The sequence below is a fragment of the Mauremys reevesii genome, linkage group 2 (assembly GCF_016161935.1).
Source record: "Mauremys reevesii isolate NIE-2019 linkage group 2, ASM1616193v1, whole genome shotgun sequence".
Lineage (NCBI taxonomy): Eukaryota > Metazoa > Chordata > Testudines > Geoemydidae > Mauremys > Mauremys reevesii.
Window position 1 is genome coordinate 127,135,221 of NC_052624.1, and position 21,639 is coordinate 127,156,859.

Here is a 21,639-nt window from a genome sequence, read left to right on the forward strand (position 1 = left end):
TCCACAGGAGTTTATCCTGGAAGCTATCTCGCTGCTACAGGTCACCTGGGAAGGGGGAATGATTGGTTCAGAGCTGAACTGGGGTTTCTGTGCGTTGGGGAAAGCAAACAACTGCAGGGGGCACCTACACTGAACACCTGGGAAGCACAGGAGGGTTTTCTACTGCAATGTGGATTCCGCCCTGGCCCCTATGCAGTTGCCTGTGTGCAGCAATGGTCCCCTCACCCCTGACGCGGTAGCCTGACTGGAGGGAGGGTGGGGGGACTGAGAACTGCAGCTATCCCACAGTCCCCGCAGTCTCCAAAAAGCATTTGCATTCTTGGCTGAGCTCCCAATGCCTGAAGGGTTTTATACTTGCACTAGAAAAGGTTCAGAAAAGGGCAACTAAAATGATTAGGGGTTTGGAGAGGGTCCCATATGAGGAAAGATTAAAGAGGCTAGGACTCTTCAGCTTGGAAAAGAGGAGACTAAGGGGGGGGGATATGATAGAGGTATATAAAATCATGAGTGATGTGGAGAAAGTGGATAAGGAAAAGTTATTTACTTATTCCTATAATACAAGAACTAGGGGTCACCAAATGAAATTAATAGGCATCAGGTTTAAAACAAATAAAAGGAAGTTCTTCTTCACACAGTGCACAGTCAACTTGTGGAAATCCTTACCTGAGGATGTTGTGAAGGCTAGGACTATAACAGTGTTTAAAAGAGAGCTGGATAAATTCATGGTGGTTAAGTCCATAAATGGCTATTAGCCAGGATGGGTAAGGAATGGTGTCCCTAGCCTCTGTTTGTCAGAGGATGGAGATGTATGGCAGGAGAGAGATCGCTTGATCATTGCCTGTTAGGTTCACTCCCTCAGGGGCACCTGGCATTGGCCATCGTCAGAGGATAGATACTGGGCTAGATGGACCTTTGGACTGACCCGGTATGGCCGTTCTTATGTAGGATCAAAAACATTGTCCTGGGTGGTTCAGGGTATATGTCGTCAATTTACTCCCCTCCCCCCCGTGAAAGAAAAGGGGAAAAAAATCATTTCTCGCCTTTTTTCAATGTCACCGTATGTCTACTGCATGCTGCTGGTAGACGCGGTGCTGCGGCGCTGGACAGCAGCATCCCCTCCCCTTCCTTTCCTGATGGCAGATGGCACAAAAGGCTTAAAAACCGTCCTCATCATCCCATGAGTGCTCCTGGCTGGCCTCGGTGAGGTCGGCCAGGGGCGCCTGGGCAAAAATGGGAATGACTCCCGGTCATTCCCTTCTTTAAGCTTCTTCTGAAGAGACAGATGGTGCAAAAGGCTTGGTAACCGTCCTCATCATAGCAGCTGGAGGATGAGCTCCTCACCTTCCCCCTCCCCCTTTCATGTCTAATGAAGATTCTGTACTGCCTGGACTATCATAGCAGCTGGAGGCTGCCTCCCCCTCATTTTATCTCACTAAAAAGTCAGTGTTTCTTATTCCTGCATTCTTTATTACTTCGTCATACAAATGGGGGGACACTGCCACGGTAGCCCAGGAGGGGTGTGGGAGGAGGGAAGCAACGGGTGGGGTTGTTGCAGGGGCACCCCCTAGAATGGCATGCAGCTCATCATTTCTGCAGGGTATCTGGGGCTCTGACCCAGAGCGGCTGTGCTCTCTGGTTCTCTAGTAGACTTGCCCCATATTCTAGGCAGGACTGACTCTATTTTTAGACAAAACATAAAGAAGGGAATGACCTGGGGAGTCATTCCCATTTTTGTCCATGCACCCCCGGCTGACCTCAGCGAGGCCGGCCAGGAGCACCCATGACAGCAGCAGACGGTACAAAAGGACTGGTAACCGTCATTGTCAATTTCAAAATCAGCAGATGATGCAACAGGACTGATAACTGTCTCTGCTACCTTGCAAAGGCAAATGAATGCTGCTGTGTAGCACTGCAGTACCGCATCTGTCAGCAGCATCCAGTACACATATGGTGACAGTGATAAAAGGCTAAACGGGCTCCATGGTTGCCATGCTATGGCATCTGCCAGGGCAATCCAGGGAAAAAGGGCGTTAAATGATTGTCTGCCGTTGCTTTCACGGAGGAAGGATTGAGTGATGACATTTACCCAGAATCACCCGCGACACTGTTTTTGCCCCATCATGCATTGGGATCTCAACCCAGAATTCCAATGGGCGGGGGAGACCGCGGGAACTATGAGATAGCTATAGTATAGCTACCCACAGTGCAACGCTCCAGAAATCGACCCTAGCCTTGGTACATGGACGCACACCACCGAATTAATGTGCTTAGTGTGGCACTTGACTTTATACAATCTGTTTTAAAAAACGGTTTCTGTAAAATCGGAATAATCCCGTAGTGTAGACATACCCTGGGACAAGGACCACAGTGGCTCTCCCAATAAACCTGCACAAGCGCATTGCTCACGCACTGGATGAGACTTTTGAAGAGATTACTGAGGCCGATTACCGCGACGTGATAGACCACATCAATGCGCTATTCCGCATCTAGGCATGCATGCATGCAGCCCTAACCCTCCCTCCCTCTCCCGAAAAATTTCCATCCTGAAAATAAAAGCTGCTTACCGGGAACCCGCTCCTCTGTTTGTCCTCCACCAAGTACCGGCTGCTGCGACTGGCTACCTTCCTCCTGGCTTGAGAAGAGCTCCTGGCTGCATGCCTCCAGGGACTCCTGGGTGTCTCCCCCCACCCCAGTACCCTCACTCTCGCTTTCCTCCTCCTCCTCCCCGCCCCGCTCTGAAGTGTCTATCGTGGTCCTTGGAGTGGAGGTAGGGTCACCCCCAAGTATCGCGTCCAGCTCTTTGTAGAAACGGCAGGTCGTGAGGGCAGCACCGGAGTGGCGGTTTCCCTCGCGGGCTTTGCAGTAGGCACTCCGCAGCTCCTTCACTTTAACCCTGCACTGCAGTGCGTCCCGGTCCTGGCGCCTTTCTAGCATGGCCCTTGATATCTGCCCATAGGTATTGTAATTCCTACGGCTGGAGCACAGCTGGGACTGCACAGCTTCCTCCCCCTAAACACTGATGAGGTCCAGCAACTTGCCATTGCTCCATGCTGGGGCTCGTTTGGCGCGTGGAGGCATGGTCACCTTGAAAGATTCACTGATTGCACTCCACACCTGGCTGAGTAAACAGGAAGGGGATTTTTTAAATTCCCGGGGAATTTAAAGGGCGGGTCACCTGAGGCCAGGGCAGTAGAGTTCAAACTGATGAGCAGAGTGGCCGAACAGGCATTCTGGTATACCTCCGAATACCTCTGGAGGCCAATAACAGCGCTTTTGGTGGCCACACTGGCGGAGCAGCGCAGCATCAGCAGCGCTATAGTCGTTATTCCCCAGGTCGAGGTGGAGTACAACCAGCGCTGTAGCCAGGGAGATACAGCGCTGTATGTGCCTTGCAAGTGTGGACGGTGAGTGAGTTGCAGCGCTGTAAAGCCATCACCAGCACTGCAACTCTCCAGTGTAGCCAAGCCCTAAGGCAATTGAGGTTATGGACCTAAGGGTATGTCTGTACTTTAAAATGCAAAAAGTCCCTTTTTTGCGCTAAAACCATGGGAGCATCTACACTTGTTAATGACTTTTTGCGGTGAAAATCAGAAGGTTCACTGCAAAAAAACCCACCTTCACGAGAGGCACACAGCTCTTACCGCTGTTCTTTTTGCACCGCTGTGAAAGTGAAGACACGTTCTAGCAGTGTAAACACCTTTTGGCCTCCAGCGGATATCCCACAGTTTCAAAAGTGACCACACTGGCCAGCATCTCCGCTGCTCTGACGCACCGATGTCTGCCCCTTCCCCTCTAAGCCCCGGGAAGTTTGAAGTTCCCTTTCCCTTTGTTTGTAGATGTGGCAGGGAAAGCAGCCAGACAGCAGGAGGTTTTTTAAAAAATGCCACGGAAGAAACAAGGAACTAATGGGGCTCCTGAGACATGAAGCAGGGCAGCACAGGGCATTGAGCAGGGTTCCAGAATGCCTTCTGCCCCTCCGCCCCCCGCAGGACCTATCAAGAGAGCTGCACTGTGGGATAGCTGTCCTACAGCGCTACTCTCATCAGCGATGGAAGTGCTGGTAGTGTAAACACTCTCTGATGCCTAAGGAATTGAGTGAATACACAAATCAGCACTTTACTTTCACTGGTTCCCTATCACCGGTGAAATTTACAGTGCAAAAACTCCGTTAAGTGTAGACATATCCTAAGAGTTATGCTTGAATATTTTTTGCTCAGTATCTCTGATGGTTCCTGAGCAAGACAATGGGGAAATTTTCAAGATTAATGTATTTCCATGTACCTCCCTAGTTTTAAAATTTACCTTTACTTAACTTTTCCTGCATTTCTAATGTTTGTCTCTTTTTCTTTTTCTTTCTCATATGTTTAATATGTTTTCCTTGTTTAAATTAGTGACATATTAACAATCTTAGCTCTAGCTGAAATAAATTTATTTCTTGGTTATTCACATGAATTTACAACCTACAGTTTGTTTTTAGTTAGTTTAGGTGTTTTGTGTTTCTCTGACAATGATTTCTGATGATAAACACCTAAAACATGGCAGGAAGATGTTGCTTGAGGCATTTTCAGTGCCTACAACTGTTGCAACAGAAACGCAACATCTTGAACTTGGAACTGGGCAGGTAAATGAAGAGGAACCATTTGTCAACTATACCTTAATGTAATCAGCTATTCAATTTTCAGTTCACATGTGTTTTGTTAATTTAGGACTTAAATATATCTACCTTCATATACATACCAACTTTCAAGTTTGTGAAACAATTGAATCATAGAACATCAGAGTTGGAAGGGACCTCAGGAGGATGTCTAGTCCAACCCCCTGCTCAAAGGGGGACCAATCCCCAGGTAGATTTTTGCCCTAGATTGCTAAAGGGCCCCCTCAAGGATTGAATTTACAACCCTGGGTTTACCAGGCTGTTGCTCAAACCAGTGAGCTACCCCTCCCCCCAATTGTTTTTTACTGTAAATTTTCACTAAATTTTATATCTATTTGTTTGTTAGCTATAAACCCTCTTTACATGGATTTTTCAGGTCTGGGAGATTCTGAATACATGTTCTTCTGCAATGGTGGGAAGATAGTAGACAAACGACTCCAGGAACTCGGTGCACAGCATTTCTATGAGACTGGACTGGCGGATGATTGCGTAGGGTATGAGCAGAGTTAGTTTAATTGTTTTTTATTTTCTCCCAGTAAACACAAGATTAAAGATGAATCCTGCCAGTTGCTGAGTACTAAGTGAAACCAGTAGTAGTTGATGATGCTAAGCATCTGAGTGGATTGAACCCAGTAGGAGCTAGAGGAATCATACTCATCTTCAGTGAATTTGAATGGGCCTGTTCACTGAGAAGTGATAACTGTCCAAAACTCTAGTGGAAGCTGTGAGGGCTCAGCACTTCTGAAAACTGCCTCTGAAGACCTTTTCATAAACAGTGACATTCTTGGCCTTTTTCTACCTATATTATGGGTACAAGGTTTTATTACTAGTTTTTAGGTTTAACCAAAAAAAATTCAGTCTTATAAATACAGAACAACCACAGTTCTACAATATCTTTGGAGTCGAAACAGTGGGTAATATGACCTCTAGCTAATATATGGAGACTGGATTCAAACAAAACTGTGACCTCAGCTTCATACAAAGGAGATTAACCCATCTGAGCATACCAGTTTTTGTCTCGCAACAGGTGGAGTCTTCTGTGCAGTTTGTTTTTGTCTCCCCACCCATAGTAGCAGGATTAGTTTGAGTACTCCCTGAAATTATTATTTTTTCATCTATAAAATGGCCCACTAATCTCAGTGTCTTCTGTTTTCTTTAGAGATAGAGATTTTTACTGAGAGAAAATAGTTTTGTTCTTGTTTTCCTGGTTTCACTTTCCATCAACTGGAGACCAGAGTCTTTGCTATTTGTATTGGTTAGGCGTATGAAGGTGCTGGACAGAATAAAACATACAAACATTGCCATAACCATAAGACTTATTTTTGTGTTTTAAAAAAATTGAACTTTATTAATTACGTCTGAAGCTTACAATAAACAGCTGAAAATCATGTTTTTTCCAGTTACTCCTATTTTAACTTCTTATGATAAGCTTCATCATAAGAAGATAAAGATTGTATAGTTGGCAGAAAGAGTGCTTTTTTCCCTAAATCTGAAAAAAAAAATGTGATGTCAAATGCAAACATGAATTTTTAGTAAAGGAAGTCCTCTTAATAGCAACTATTTGTGTACATGTAATGAAAAGTGTCATCAAGTCTTTTTTGTTCTTTTGGTTATTTGTAAGAATTAAAAGTGAAGTAAGTCATTCTTTACATCCACTTTGCCTTGTTTGTTTCAGTTTGGAAATAGTGGTTGAGCCATGGATTGATGGGCTTTGGCTTGCCCTTAAAAGAGAATTTACGTCACGGAACATAAAAGAAGACATGAGCAACAATCTCGGGGCTGTGTCTAATGGTGTCTCTGCAATGACTGTAGACCCAAGAATGTCAGGAGCATGCAGTTTAGATTCAGAAATACAGCATTTGAAGCTAGAAGATTTAGAAGTGAAGGCTACTGATGCTTTATCCCAAAGACCAGCTAATGTTCATTCTGTCGTGTCTGTTCAAAATACTGAACCTTCACTTGATCGATCAGTCCCTCCTCTTTCACAGTCCACTCTTAACATTCCTGCTCTGCCATCAGAATATATAGATGTACAGTTTCAGGACAGCACTGGCCAGGTAAGGACTTCAGAGTTTTGGATGATAAAAGATAGAAAATTCTGATCAATTGATGTTTTCACTCATCATCCTATAGTTAAATGGAGTGTAGTTGTAGCTGTGTCTGTCCTGGGAGATTAGAGAGACAAGATGGGTGATGTAATATTTTTTTTATTGGACCAACTTCTGTTGGTGAGAGAGACAAGTTTTCGAGCTGAGAAAGAGCTCGGTGTGGTTCAAAAGCTTGTTTCTCTTGCCAGCAGAAGTTGGTCCAATAAAAGACATTACCTCCCCCACCTTGTGTCTCTGTAGTTAAATGGGACATTTGAACAAATTTCTAAGGCATATATGTTTCTGAAGGAAGCAGATTTTCATATTACTTTATAAGTAACAAATGTCTGCTTATATCTGAATGTTTGTCAGTTTAGCGGACAGTGACCTGACAAGTATAACCAGTTACCTCAGACAAGATGATAAGCCCTCTCTAAGGAAATCACACCAAAATGCTAGGAAGTGAACAACTTTAATTGCTGGAATCATCAAAAGTTTATTTTGTAGTAATGAAAAACTCCTTCCATTAGAATCATAGAATATCAGGGTTGGAAGGGACCTCAGGAGGTCATCTAGTCCAACCCCCTGCTCAAAGCAGGACCAATTCCCAACTAAATCATCCCAGCCAGGGCTTTGTCAAGCCTGACCTTAAAAACCTCTAAGGAAGGAGATTCCACCACCTGCCTAGGTAACCCATTCCAGTGCAAATCAGTCTAGTCCAATTTTCATTCAAAACACAGTACTTTACAAAAGTCAGAAATGATCGTGCAAAAACAGCTCAAAATACAGCTTCCTAGTCAATAACTTTGACAAACTTGCCACCGTAATAATGTCATATTAGTTTTACTGTTGTGAATTGAACAATAAATTGCAGATAAATGGTTGATGTTGGTGCTTTAAGCTCAATATGCTTTTACAAAGAAGACATTTTAAACTATGGTATACTATGCAAAACAAAACAAACAAAGCCTCCACAGCCTCAGCTTGTGATCTTTTGAACTCTATAGCTGTGAAGCCCAGAATGGTCTAGAAAATACAGCTAAAAACAGTGCTTTGTTTGCCAGACGGTGAGCATTTGGTTCATTTGGTTTTATTTCTAAGTTTCTTTCAGATGACAGTTGGAGTTCTGACATGCTGTTTGTTTTATTTTAGTTTTGAAATAAAATCCCATGTGAACTTGGAAGTTGAGAGAGATAGTGTTTGCTTTTTTTAATTTTAATTTTTTTTTTAAAAATCAAGTTGATAGCTAACTTTCTTCCAGTCAGCCGTTGTTAACCTGCTCTCTGCCCTTTTGGTGCTTGTGATGAGACAGCTTCAAAGTTTGATAGGAGTTATACTAACCGAGAAATGAGAAGTATGTTGAAATAATATTTTAGATCCCAGGTAAACACCTTTCTGCAGATGGAGCCAGAACTTTCTTGGTTAACCAAGGAACTGTGCATTTTGATGTAGTACTCAACAGTGGAAAATTTAAAATCCTTAGCTTCAAAGGGCCAAAACTTTTCTATATACACTCTGCAAACCTCTGGACTGTTGTTAAAAAGTGAGACATCTTAACAATTCTCTGTTTCTTTGAAACAATGAAAATAAAGCATTTGAATAGTTTTTGTATTTTTTTAAATTCTAGAAACATTAAGCTTTCATTTTAATCTGTGAATGAAAACTTCAACAATTCTAGAAAGTTAAAAGGCAAACGATAAGAAAATGAACGTTCTAGTTATGCATTTGAGACCTATTAGGAAACAATGAGAGAATTACAGAACTAGAAGTTGAGAGGGGAAGAGGAAAGGGAAAAGGTGGAGTCACTGGCTAGGTGCATGGCTAGGGAGTGAAATTAATTGTCATTGGATGTTGAGGACAAGAGTCTTAAACAGGCAGCAGGGAGCATTTAGAAATTTCTGGAAGGAGTGTAGGGCATCTGATAATGTGGCACTATACAAAGCTGATTATATTTCATCCTATTTTTCAGTCTTCACAGTATTGAATTCACTAGATGTTTTTTTCTTACCCTATAAGTGTAGTAAATTTGAAGAGTACGGATCAATAGTACAAATAGGTGATTAGTGTTTACACCCAAATTGTGTCCTGGCTAGCCTGGTAGGCAGAGGAGGAAGTAGTGTAAGGTGCCTCCTTACAGCCTGTCCTGGCTACCTGCCGCACAGGAATAGAAGTAGCTGTGGTGTAGGTGGGCAAGAGGGAACAGGGAATGAGTAGAGTGTTGGTGCGCACATGCCACACCATCACAGTGGGTGGTATGAGAACCAAATGGTTAAGTTAGAGGGTGCTAATTAGGTTCCTGGGTGGACTGACTGATATCTGCCCAGGTCTTAAAGGAAAGATGTGACACCTGTCATGATGTATTCAGATTTGCTGCTGGATGCATGCTGAGTAGTTTTTTTTTCCTGCTAGGATCTTTTGCAATTCAAGCCCAGGGTTGTGAGTTCAATCCTTGAGGGGGCCATTTAGGGATCTGGGGCAAAAATCTGTCTGGGGATTGGTCCTGCTTTGAGCAGGGGTTGAACTAGATGACCTCCTGAGATCCCTTCCAATCCTGATATTCTATGATTCTATGATTTTTGTAGAATGTTGAAGCCTCTTTCTCATAAGTGGGAATAGATGTTAACACGCAGCTACTTGACCCTGAGGAAGTTTCCTCAAAAAAATTTAGCCCACAAAAGCTTATGCTGAAATAAATTTTTTAGTCTCTAAGGTGCCACAAGTACTCCTGTTCTTTTTGCGGATACAGACTAACACGTCTGCAACCTGTCAAAAAAAATGTGCTTTTTTATTTTTAGGTCCAAACCCACATTGCCTGTGGTTTGCAACAACAAGCATTTTTAGAAAAAACTGCTGGCTTAAGTGGGACTTTTTCCAAACTCATGTTAGTATAAAGGTTGATTAGGAAATCAGGTGTGAAGTATGCCTTGGACGCTGATAACATGGCCTCTTTAGTGATTTATTTGGACTCTGAGTCTGAGTGACTGGAACTAAAACATTGAGAGCAATTTAACATGGTTTTTAAGGATTAACAGTTCAAAATGAATATTATTCATTCCTCTGCTTTAATTATGAGTCTTTAGGATTAGAGCTGGGTGAAATTTTTCAGACTAATCGTTTGTTTGGAAAAAGAAAACCGTTTCAGTATACAGGAACTCCTCACTTAAAGTCGTCCAGGTTAACCTTGTTTCGATGTTAAGTTGCTGATCAATTAGGGAATATGCTCATTTAAAGTTGTGAAATGCTCCCTTCTAATGTCCTTTGGCAGCCGCCTGTTTTTTGTCCACTGCTTGCAGGAAGAGCAGCCCATTGCAGCTAGCTGGTGGGGTGGCCGGAACCAGGGTGGACCGGCAGCCCTCCATCAGCTCCCCCTATCAGCTCCCCACTCCCCTAAGTTCCCTGTGCAGCAGCTGTCCCTCCCCCCACTGCCATGTGCTGCTCCTGCCCTCTGCCTTGGAGCTGCTCCCAGAGACTCCTGCTTGCTGTACTGGGGGAGGGGGGAAGAGGGGGGCTAATGTCAGGGTGTCTCCCCCTCCCCTCTGCTCCTGCACCCTGCTTACCCCATCTTCCATAGAGCAGGGGGGACACAAGACGGAGGGAGGGAGCTTCTAAGCAGTAGCTGCAGGTCTCAAGTCTCAGCAAGCTGATTTAATTAACAAGGCAGTGTACTTAAGCTTGGGGGTCAGCTACTTAAAGGGGAAATGCGCATTTTTTCTCTGACAGGGTGTGTGTCTCTGTCTGACCTCCCTCTTTCCTGCTGCCTTGCAGACTGTTGTGAGAGTTAACCCTTGAGGGCTCAGTCAGTTGCTAGTTCATTTAGCAGTAAGGCATTCCCTGGGAAATATCACACCCTCTGACTCCTCCACCTCAACCAAGCTTCACAATCATCATCACTGTGCACCAGTATTAAATTGTTTGTTTAAAACTTATACTGCATGTGTGTGTATGTGTATATATAGTCTTTTGTCTGGTGAAAAAATGTCCCTGGAACCTAACCCCCTCATTTACATTAATTCTTATGGGGAAATTGGATTCGCTTAACATTGTTTCGCTTAAAGTCGCATTTTTCAGGAACATATCTACAACGTTAAGTGAGGAGTTACTGTACCTGAAACTATTTGTGACGTCAATTAATTAAATAGTTTTGGCCACAAAAATTTGGGGAGGGACTGGCATGTCATTTACAAAGGAGGAGGCCCATGATCATGGTGCCCATTCATAATGACAATGAATACTCATTGTGCCAAGAAAAGTGTGAACATGACTATATAACCTGGTGAACAGGACACTTACCTGGGATCTGGGGGACCCAAGTTCCTGCTCCAATGATTTTTTAAAATTATTTACACAAAGTGGAACAATTTCAACAGGAAGGATTGAGAGACTCACACACCAGAATATACTGTAGTCCGGTAGTTAAGGCACTCTCCTGTAGAAAGTGAGACCCAAGTTCAAATAATTTCTTCATGTGAGGCCTAGGAGAAAATTGAACCTCGGTCTCCCACATCTCAGGTGAATGCCCTAATGGCTGGGTTAAAAGTTATAAGGAGGGTGGCATCACCGAATCCCCTTCTCTTCCTTTGGCTGTTTTTGTGAATCTAGCCCTTAACAAATGTGTGGAAAATCCATTCAGGGTTGAACCAAAATGGATTTTTTTCAGTTCACTGAAATTTTTTGCAATGTTTGTTTCAGTTTGACGGGGCAGGGGGAATATATATATTTTTTATTTTTATTTATGTAAAAAATACATTTTTTATTTTTTTTGGAACGGCCAGGAAACTAAAAAATTAGTTGGAGTCTGGTGGCACCTTAAAGACTAACAGATTTATTTGGGCATAAGCTTTCGTGGGTAAAACACCACTTCTTCAGATGCATGGAGTGAAAATTACAGATGCAGGCATTATATAATGACATATGAAGGGAAGGGAGTTACCTCACAAGTGGAGAACCAGTGTTGATAGGGCCAATTCGATGAGAGTGGATGTAGTTTGCCAATGAATCTTAGTTCTGCTGTTTCTCTTCGAATTTAACACCGTTAATTTGGGCTTGATTAGGGACTGGGAGTGGCTGGCTCATTACAAAAGCAGCTTTGCCTATCTGGGAATTGACACCTCCTCATCTGTTATTATGGTCTATATTTCTAATCTTGAATAATTTTTAAATGGTTTATATTCTTACTTTCAATATTCATTAGTTATGGTGTTAGCCACTCTGTCATCTTTTCCTCATACAGTATCTGATATAATTGCCACTTTTAAATTGGCTCTTTTAAGGTAACTCTTCAAAAAGAAAACGACTGTACCTGTATTTGGTATCCACTTTAGCAGTGACTTGTCAAACTGTATTCCCCCCCCTCCCCCAATTTGGGCTTATTATATTTTAGAATTGGTTTGAAAGTGCTCGTGTTTGTACTTGGGTATGAATTTTTTTAAAAGGTATGGGGGAGATACTGTATGTGTATAAAGAGTGCATGTTTACTGTGTGGTTTGGAATTATCTTTTTAGGATGTTAATATGAAAAAGAAAATGGTCCTACTAATTACTTGTGAGTTTATTTGCACGTGTTATATAGTAGGTTGCCATACAGTTGGTTATATTTAATCAGATTAAACTTTTATGTCCTTGTTTTCAGGAACTCAGTGTGTCCTCATTGATTTCAGATGGTATAGTCTTCCATGTTCCAGTGACCAAAGCAGTTCAGCTCACTAGGGAAGATGCAGTAAAAACAGCTTTGCTGTTAGAACTTGATATTTCAGTAAGTTGATAAACCTCTTCAGGTGGTGGAAGAAAGGGTACAAAATATTAATTGGAGAACAAAGCTGTTAAGGGTGATGTTATATGCTAATCATCTGGGTTATATTATTTTAATATCTTTCTACAGTGAGTTGAAGTGTGGGTCAACTGAGATTGATCTTGTTTGTAATACAAATTATCTCACTCATTCTGTAGAGGGTATGGCCCCACATAAGCTAACAATTAATAGTTGTTACATATTTTGTATGTTTTATATTCAAGTAATTTACTAGCCTTAATAATAATTCATTGCTAGTAATTTAACAAGAGTCTTTATTTAGATACATAATTAGCACATATGCAGAGCATCTTAACTCCGATCAATCTATCAGTCCCACATCACATCAACTCACTCCTCCCACTGTCAGCTCCCACACCCTAGAGATTCCATTCGTTTTCTTAAAGACACAGTAACACCACATCTACTTTCTTTAATTTTTTTGGCACAAATTTATATGTGTGTGTATCTGTCTGTCTACAACCTCAGAATTAACTGCTTGCTGTACGTGTTTTAACAAGTCTTCTTTGATACAATGACCATCTAACTTCTGTATTTGCTATAATATTGAAGTTGCTCTTATGACTTAGAGGGATGATGTCATTTTCATTTTCTTGTTGCTCTTGATGTGATATTATATCATTTCTTTTTTCAGCTGAGTTTGATAATTGCAGGTAACAATTGCAAATGTCTCCAATTTTGTCTATACATTTGACCATCATTAGTCATGTCACAAGACTGAGGTGTTACGCTTTTTGTTACAGTGGCTTTCTGAGCCCAGTTTCTACCATTTAGATATGTACTCTATCATTTGGTTTCAAATAAGGTAGTTCATGCGATCCTTTATCATAATAATTCTTTTGATACAAATGTGACTGGTATTTATATTTACTAATTTCCTTTTTTCATTCAGATTTGTTTTTCACTTCTGAGTAACTTTTAGCTAATTTTTTTAAACTTTAAATTCTTTTTATAACTTCCCTTACTCTTGGTACCATGTGTTGTTTTATATTCAAATAATCCACTTATCTTTAATGTATGTAGTGTTCTTGTAGCCATGTCGGTCCAATGATATTAGAGAGACAAGAGATATTGGGTGAGGTAATATCTTTTATTGGACCAACTTTTGTGGGTGAGAGAGACAAGCTTTTGAGCCACACAAAGCTCTTCTTCGGTTCTGGGAAAAGAACTCTAAACATCACAGCTAAATGCAAGGTGGAACAGATTGTTTAGCATAAGCAGGTAGTACATATTCTAAGAGATCTAAGAGATGGCCTGTTAATACCTCTGTAGTCACAGGACAAAAAGAGTGGGTTATTGGGTTACAGATTGTTGTAATAAGCCATAAATGCAGTGTCTATCTTTAGTCCATGATTTTTAGTGCTTAGCAGAATTACGAATTTAAGATCCCAGGCTTGTCTTCTGAAAGTGTTGTGTAGGTTTCCTTTGAGGATGAGGGCTTATAGGTCAGACATAGAGGACTCTTCTCCCACAAACCCACCCCATGGACATTCTGCATGGACAGATGGCCTAAACTCCCTCATAGATTTCCACCACAACTTCTTACCAACAGAAGTTGGTCCAATAAAAGATAGAACCTCACCCACCTTGTATCTCTAGTCTTTAATAATAATAATTCATTGCTCATAAATTAACTATCTTTATTAAATACATAGTTAACGTATATACAGAGCATCTGAACTCAGGTCAGTCTCTCAGTTTAACCTCAAACCAAGGATCTCCTCCAGCTGTCAGCTCCCACATCCTGGAGATTCTGTTCATTCTCTTAAAGCCATATTAATATCACAGTGACTTCTGTTAATTTTGGATTGCGTGAGATTGGTTTTGTGGAAGTTTCTTTCAATAAAAGAAAGGGGTTAAAGTAACCAGAAATGAGGAAAATGAGGGGAGAGGTGGATGTCAGGAAAAATGACAAAAAGACTCCATGAATACACAACTTTGAAGATGTTTTGAAACACTGGGTAATAAGGGAAAACTTATATTCCATGATACTTAATACATGCAAACATTGATCTTCCTTGCACTGTGTAGCAGGAATGAGGCCCGGTCAAGTGATATGGGCACAAGACAGGAAGCTAGGAATTCCTGAGTCTAATTCTGGCTTTGACAGTGACTTCTTTGTGTCTCCATATCACTTAAACTCTCTACCTCTATTTTCCTAGTTGTAAAAACAGAATGACTTGACTTTACTCAGGGAAAACTAGAGGAAAAGCACCATACAAGAGCTAGGTGGTATTGTATGGATATTGTTTAAATAAAGATAGCATTTTTATCAATGTACTCTATACAGCCAATATGTAATTCTACTGCAGTGATACCACAGTCTGTTCAATTCTGTAGGTCCTTAAAGTAACTTCTGTAGGCTCTTTAACCCTATTGGTTTAATAATTTTTTTATTTTTTATTTCAATAGGACTTTTTCAGAAGTGCTTGCTTGGTTACAATTAGAGTTTGTTTTTAAATGATTCTGCCCCAAATTTTCAAACAGGTCAGCACCTAAGGGAGCATGCACTCGTGTGTGTGTGTGTGTGTGTGTGTGTGTGTGTGTGTGTGTGTAAAACCCCAATTTACATGAACATCCAAAGATTTGCACTCCTGAGTCAGGCTCAAAAGTGCATGCACTTATTTGAACATTTGGGCCTCTATTGTTAGGATCACAGAGTCCTTTTTGCCTGGTGCACCTTATGAATAAATGTTTTTATTATTGTTGTTGCCTACACACTGTCTACATGCTTTATACAATGCATGCTGGAGTTTCATAAGGACAACATAAGAAAGTCCATAGCGGGTCAGACTAATGGTCAGTCTAGCCCAGTATCCTGTCTTTTGATGATTACCAATGCCATGTGCTTCAGAGGGAATGAATAGATCCATCCACTGTCGTCCATTCCCAGCTTTTAGCAATGAGAGGCTAGGGACACCCGCCTCAAACAAGTTTGTTTACATTTGCAGGAGATAATGCTGCCCGCTTCTTGTTTATAATGTCACCTGAAAGTGAGAACAGGCATTCGCATGGCACTGTTGTAGCCGGCGTCGCAAGATATTTATGTGCCAGATGCACTAAAGATTGTCTCTTCATACTTCAGCCACCATTCCAGAGGACATGCGTCCATACTGATGACAGGTTCTGCTCGATAACGATCCAAAGTGGTGCGGACTGAGGCACATTTATTTTTATTATCTGAGTCAGATGCCACTAGCAGAAGGTTGATTTTCTTTTTTGGTGGTTTGGGTTCTGTAGTTTCCACATTGGAGTGGTGCTCTTTTAACTCTTCTGAAAGCATGTTCCACACCTCCTCCCTCTCAGATTTTGGAAGGCACTTCAGATTCTTAAACCTTGGGTCCAGTGCAGTAGCTGTCTTTAGAAATCTCACATTGGTACCTTCTTTGTGTTTTGTCAACTCTGCAGCGAAAATGTTCTTAAAATTAACAGTGTGCTGGGTCATCATCCAAAACTGCTATAACTTGAAATGTATGGCAGAATGCAGGTAAAACAGAGCAGGAGACATGCAATTCTTCCCCAAGTAGTTCAGTCACAAATTTAATTAACCCCCTTCTTTTTTAATGAGCATCATCAGCATGGAAGCATGTCCTCTGGAATGGTGGTCGAAGCATGAAGGGGGCGTACGAATGCTTAGCATATCTGGCACATAAATACCTTGCAATGCCGGTTACAAAAGTGCCATGCAAATGTCCGTTCTCACTTTCAGGTGACATTGTAAATAATAAGCGGGCAGCATTATCTCCCATAAATGTAAACAAGCTTGTTTGTGTGAGCGATTGGCTGAAAAAGAAGTAGGGCTGAGTGGACTTGTAGTTTCTAAAGTTTTACATAGTTTTGTTTTGAGTGCAATTATGTAACAAACAAACAAACAAAAATCTGCACTTTCATGATAAAAAGATTTCACTACAGTACTTGTATAAGGTGAATTGAAAAATAATATTTCTTCTGCTTATCATTTTTACAGTGCAAATACTTGTAATAAAAATAATATTATGTGAGTACTATACATTTTGTTTTCTGTGTTGTAATTTAAATCAATATACTTGAAAAGGTAGAAAAACATCCACAAATATTTAATAATTTTCAATTGGCAATTCTGTTTTTTAATAGTGTGATTAAAAGTATTATTAATCGCGATTAATTTTTTGAGTTAATCACATGAGTTAACTGCGATTAATTGACAGCCCTACTGGCATTTATCAACCTTTAATTTCATGTGTCATTTTGTTTCCCAGTCACCCAGTTTTTGAGATCCGTTTGTAACTCTTTTTTAAGTCTCTAAAGAGAATTAACTATCTTGAGCAATTTTATATCATCTGCAAATTTTGCCACCTCAATGTTTATCCCTTTTTCAAGATCATTTATGAATATGTTGAACAGCACTGGTTCTGGTACAGATTCCTGAGGGACACTGCTATTTACCTCTCTCCATTATGAAAACTGATAATTTATTCCTACCCTTTGTTTCCTGTCTTTTAACCAGTTCCTAATCTATGAGAGGACATTCCCTCTTATCCCATTACTGCTTACTTTGCTTAAGAGTCTTTGGTGAAGGACCTTGTCAAAGGTTTTCTGAAAGTTCAAGTGCTCTATATCCACTGGATCACCCTTGTCTTCATGGTTGTTAACCCCTTTAAAGAATTCTAATATGTTGGTGAGGCCTGATTTCCCTTTAGAAAAAAGCCATATTGTCTCTTCCACAACAAATCGTGTTCATGTGTTTTTCTAATAATTCTGTTTCATCCAGTTTATCTGGTATTGAACTTTAGTTTACCAGCCTGTAATTGCCAGGATTGCCTTTGGAGCCTTCTAAAAAAATTGATGTCACGTTAGTTATCCTCCAGTTATCTGTTATAGAAGCTGATTTAAATTATTTAAATGATAGGTTACCTACCACAGTTAGGCATTGTGCAATTTTATATTTGAATTCCTTCAGAACTCTCGGGTGAATACCATGTTGTCCCGGTGTCTTATTACTGTTTAACTTATTGATTTGTTCCAAAACCACCTGTATTAATGCTTCACTCTGGGATACTTCCTCAGATTTGTCATCAAAAAAAGAATGGTTCAGGTGTGGGAATCTTCCTCTTATCCTCTGCAGTGAAAACCGATGCAAACATATATTTTAGCTTCTCCACAATTATCTTATCTTCCTTGCATGCTCCTTTAGCACCTTGATCCTTCAGTGGCCCCAGTAATTGTTTGACAGGCTTCCTGCTTCTGATGTACTTAAAAAACATTTTGTGTTAGTTTTTGAGTCTTTGGTCAGTTGTTTTTCAAATTCTTTTTTAGCATGCCTAATTGTGCTTGACCTTTTGACTTGCTAGAGTTTATGCTCCTTTCTGTTTTCCTAAGTAGGATTTAACTTTCATTTTTTAAAGGATGTCTTTTGGCCTCTAACCACTTACTTTACTTCGTTTAGTCATGATGGTACTTTTTTGGTCCTCTTACTATGTTTTTTAATGTGGAGTATATATTTAATTTGAGCCTCTATTATAATGTGTTTAAAAGGTTTCTATGCAGCTTGCAGGCATTTCACTTTTTGTGTCTGTACCTTTTAACTAGCTTCCTTGGTTTTGTGTAGTCCCCCTTTCTGAAGTTAAAAGCTACTATGGTGGGCTTCTTTGGGCCCCACAAGGGTATTAAATTTAATTATACTCTTGTTGCTGTTAGCAATTGGTTCAGCTATATTCACCTCTTGAATCAGATACTGTGCTCCACTCAAGACTTAAGCATTAGTTAGCATCATGCACCTTCGCTTAGTATTAAGTCATCAGTTAACATCATGCACCTCATCCAAATAAAGAGACTACGACCTCTTATTTATTCAGAGATCTAGTTTTGTTTAATTTTCTTTGAATTTCTCTCTTGTGCTAATTTTCTCAGGAAAAGGAAATAATTGTATATTATTATAATCACCATTCACCGAAGTATTTTAACCTGCTAATTTTTTGTTAATGGTAACAAATTTATGTAAATTGTTCACCATGAAGATTCAATATTGATTTATATCTCCAGAAATAGAAAAACAATATACACAGCTAATGGTGAATCGGGGCCTCTTGTATATACAGATCTCCTTGTAAACACATTTTGTTTCTGCATAAACTGTTGATCTGGGCTTATTATATAATTGAAAAACTCTTTGACCAGTAAGAGAATAGGTTTCCTACGTAGAAAGCTTACATTTAAAAATAAAAGATTACATGCTTAGATTTCTGATGTACCAGGGCCAAATATAATAAAAATATAAAATGATGATGTAGTGTTAAACAGCAAGATTTTGTTTTATGAGTGTGGAGAATATGGGCCATGGTTTATTACACAGCTTTATAGAAAAAAAAATCTTTATTTTATAACAGAAAACAACATTTTGCTACCAACCTGGAGATGCCTTCTGTGTCATATGCCCCAACAATGCCAGAGAGGTGCAAGAACTTCTTCATATCTTGGGACTTTCAGAAAGGAAAGAGTGCTTTGTTTGCTTAAAGATTAAACAGGCCACTAAAAAGAAAGGTAATGTATAAATGCACTATTAATCAACAAATAATGCTTGTTTGCCTATTTAAATATAATGAAAGCTCATAGGTGTGAACATTTTGGCTTGAATTTTTCAAATGTTAGGACATTTGGTCATTTAATCTTATTGGCACTTAAAAAGGGGATGGGGTGTGCAAAACACTGGCCATGATTTTACTTGGTATCTCTCTAACAATGAGAAGCCTGTCCTGGTGAAACAAACTATTTTACTAAGATTACATTTGCAATTTTTAAATCTGTGTGCTCTTCTTTGAGTGTCCTTTGCATATTGGATGTGTACTGACTAGTGCCTTTGACCGGTGCAGCCTTCTACTAGTAATGCCTGGAAGAGCACTCTTCCTTGCCCCTTCCCTCAGTGTTTGAGCACATTCTGAGAACAGGGCTGTAAAAGGTGGTGTGGCAGTGGTTGCTGCCTCAGTTCCTTCCAGCCACGTGACCAGATGTGAGCATTCTTTGGATTCAAGATCCTTAGTAAGATAGATAGGTGCCTTACTTTTTAAATAGTTAAGACATTTGTAAATAGTTTTATGGTAGTATTACTGTTACTTAGCTATGGTGGATCCAAAGATCAAGAAATATAGATGTAAAAGATGTGCATCTTATCACACAGTTTTCCTGGCATCAGATACCCATGCTGCATGCCTAAAATGCTTAGGAAAAGGGCACTCTTCTACTCCTTGTACTATCTCTTGGTCTTTCACACTATGAACTAGAAGGGAGAGACAGAATAGGCTCCAGGCCCTCCTTCTACTAGAAGTCTTATCAGTTAAAATCTCCAGTTCTGAAATTTCTTAGATCTTTTTTCTAAATTTCTAAGGAAAATGAAAATAGGAGGCCGGCTCCAGGCTCAGATCCTATTCCTGGGGGAATTCTGCACCACTGTGCAATGCAGAATTTGCACAGAATTAATGTTCTGCACAGAATTTCATTTTTTCCCCATATAATTGGCACTGCAGAGCTGCTGGCTACCCTTGGGGTCCACTGAACTTTGCAGAGCCCAATTCCTCATCTCACAGTGTGCCTGCACGGGAGATGTGGGCAGGTTGCAGTTCCCAGGTTTGCCAGCCTTGCTTGGCCACATGGTGCAGCCAGGCCCCCTCCCTGTGTGACAGCTGCCAGAGCCAGCGAGCTGCACCCCATGGGGAGCTCCATGGAGGGGCTGCTGCTTTCCAAGAGGTGAGACTGAGGGTAATGGGGGAGACGGGAGAGACACATAACTTGAGTTGTTCCGGGAGTGGCTGAACCTTTAAATTGTACCCCCTCACTATCACCAGGTATGGGCTGTCTCTGCATGACAGTAACGATGCTGGACGGGTTGGAGCCTGTGGCTGGGCTCTGAGGGGAGGGCTGTGGGTGTGTGGCCCCTTGGCTAGGCTATCAGGGGGCTGGTGTGCAGGTGTCTGGTCGGAGGGGTCCCACACAACCCCTTCCAGCACCCTCCAAATGCCCCCTCCCAGTACACATACACCCCCCCCCCCATCCAGCAGCCCCCAAATATCCCCTCCAACACGTCCAACTCGACTCACCTTGCAGTTCCACCTCTTATTTCCCCCCGGTAGTATCCTCTATTTGGTAACTTTGACATATGGTAACCCTATGGGAGAGAGGACACAAAAACCTAAAGAATTGACTAAAGACTGGAGGAGCAGCATTTCCCCCAAGATGTGCCCAGCGTGTGACACACCTAAACTGAGGTGCGTGACAAAAGCATAATGGAGAAACAGGAACTGGGTTGTCAGGTTTCTTTAACTCTCTGCTCCTGGGGGAATCTTTTTTGTTGTCTGTACTATTACAGACATACTTGGTGACAGGTATTTTGAAATTACCTTGATCCATCGATCCTGCAGCCCTTGTATAGATTGCAGCAATCACAACACATCTTCCATTCTTCTCATATCCTGGCCTTCCTTCTCCATGTGCGACCATGCCTTTTCATGATAAAATCTTCCCATCTCTTTGGAGGTTGGCTGAGTGGTCATTTCAGTTCCCATGGGTACCACTCAGTGACAGCTGCAGTCCATTGATTGTCAGTGAGCCTTGCTATATGCACGGCCCATCTCATTTTACTGTGCCTGCTCACAACAATGATGTCCTGCACTCTACTCTGCTGTCTGATCACTTCTCATTCTCAAAGACATACATTTCAAGGCCAGAAAGGACCATCATGATCATCTAGTCTGATCTCGTGCATATTGCAGGCCACAGAACTTCACCCACCCACTCCTGTAATAGAACCATAACCTTTGGCTGCGTTACTGAAATCCTCATTTTATGATTTAAAGACTTCAAGTTACAGACACTCCACCATTTACTCTAGTTTAAACATGCAAGTGACCCATTCCCCCATGCTGCAGAGGAAGGTGAAACCCCCCCAGGCTCTCTGCCAATCTGACCTGGGGGCAGAAATTCCTTCCTGTCCCCAAATATGATGGTCATTTGGACCCTGAGCATTTTGGCAAGACCCAACAGACAAACACTTGTGAAAGAATTCTCTGTAGTAACTCAGAGCCCTCCCAATTTAATGTCCCATCACCAGCCATTGTGGAT

The 21,639-nt window shown here is 41.2% G+C and overlaps 1 protein-coding gene across 8 annotated transcripts in view; it reads left to right on the top strand.

The window, feature by feature from the left end:
• MTRR (5-methyltetrahydrofolate-homocysteine methyltransferase reductase) overlaps positions 1 to 21,639 on the top strand; it is a 132,144-nt gene that overhangs the window by 22,339 nt on the left and 88,166 nt on the right. For 7 of the 8 annotated variants that reach the window (XM_039523234.1, XM_039523237.1, XM_039523239.1 and 4 more), the window contains 4 exons: positions 5,031 to 5,148; positions 6,330 to 6,711; positions 12,370 to 12,492; positions 18,915 to 19,068. In XM_039523234.1, coding sequence (XP_039379168.1) covers positions 5,031 to 5,148; positions 6,330 to 6,711; positions 12,370 to 12,492; positions 18,915 to 19,068 — 777 coding nt within the window. The remainder of the gene's footprint in view (positions 1 to 5,030; positions 5,149 to 6,329; positions 6,712 to 12,369; positions 12,493 to 18,914; positions 19,069 to 21,639) is intronic. The other variant, XM_039523236.1, reaches the window with a different exon arrangement.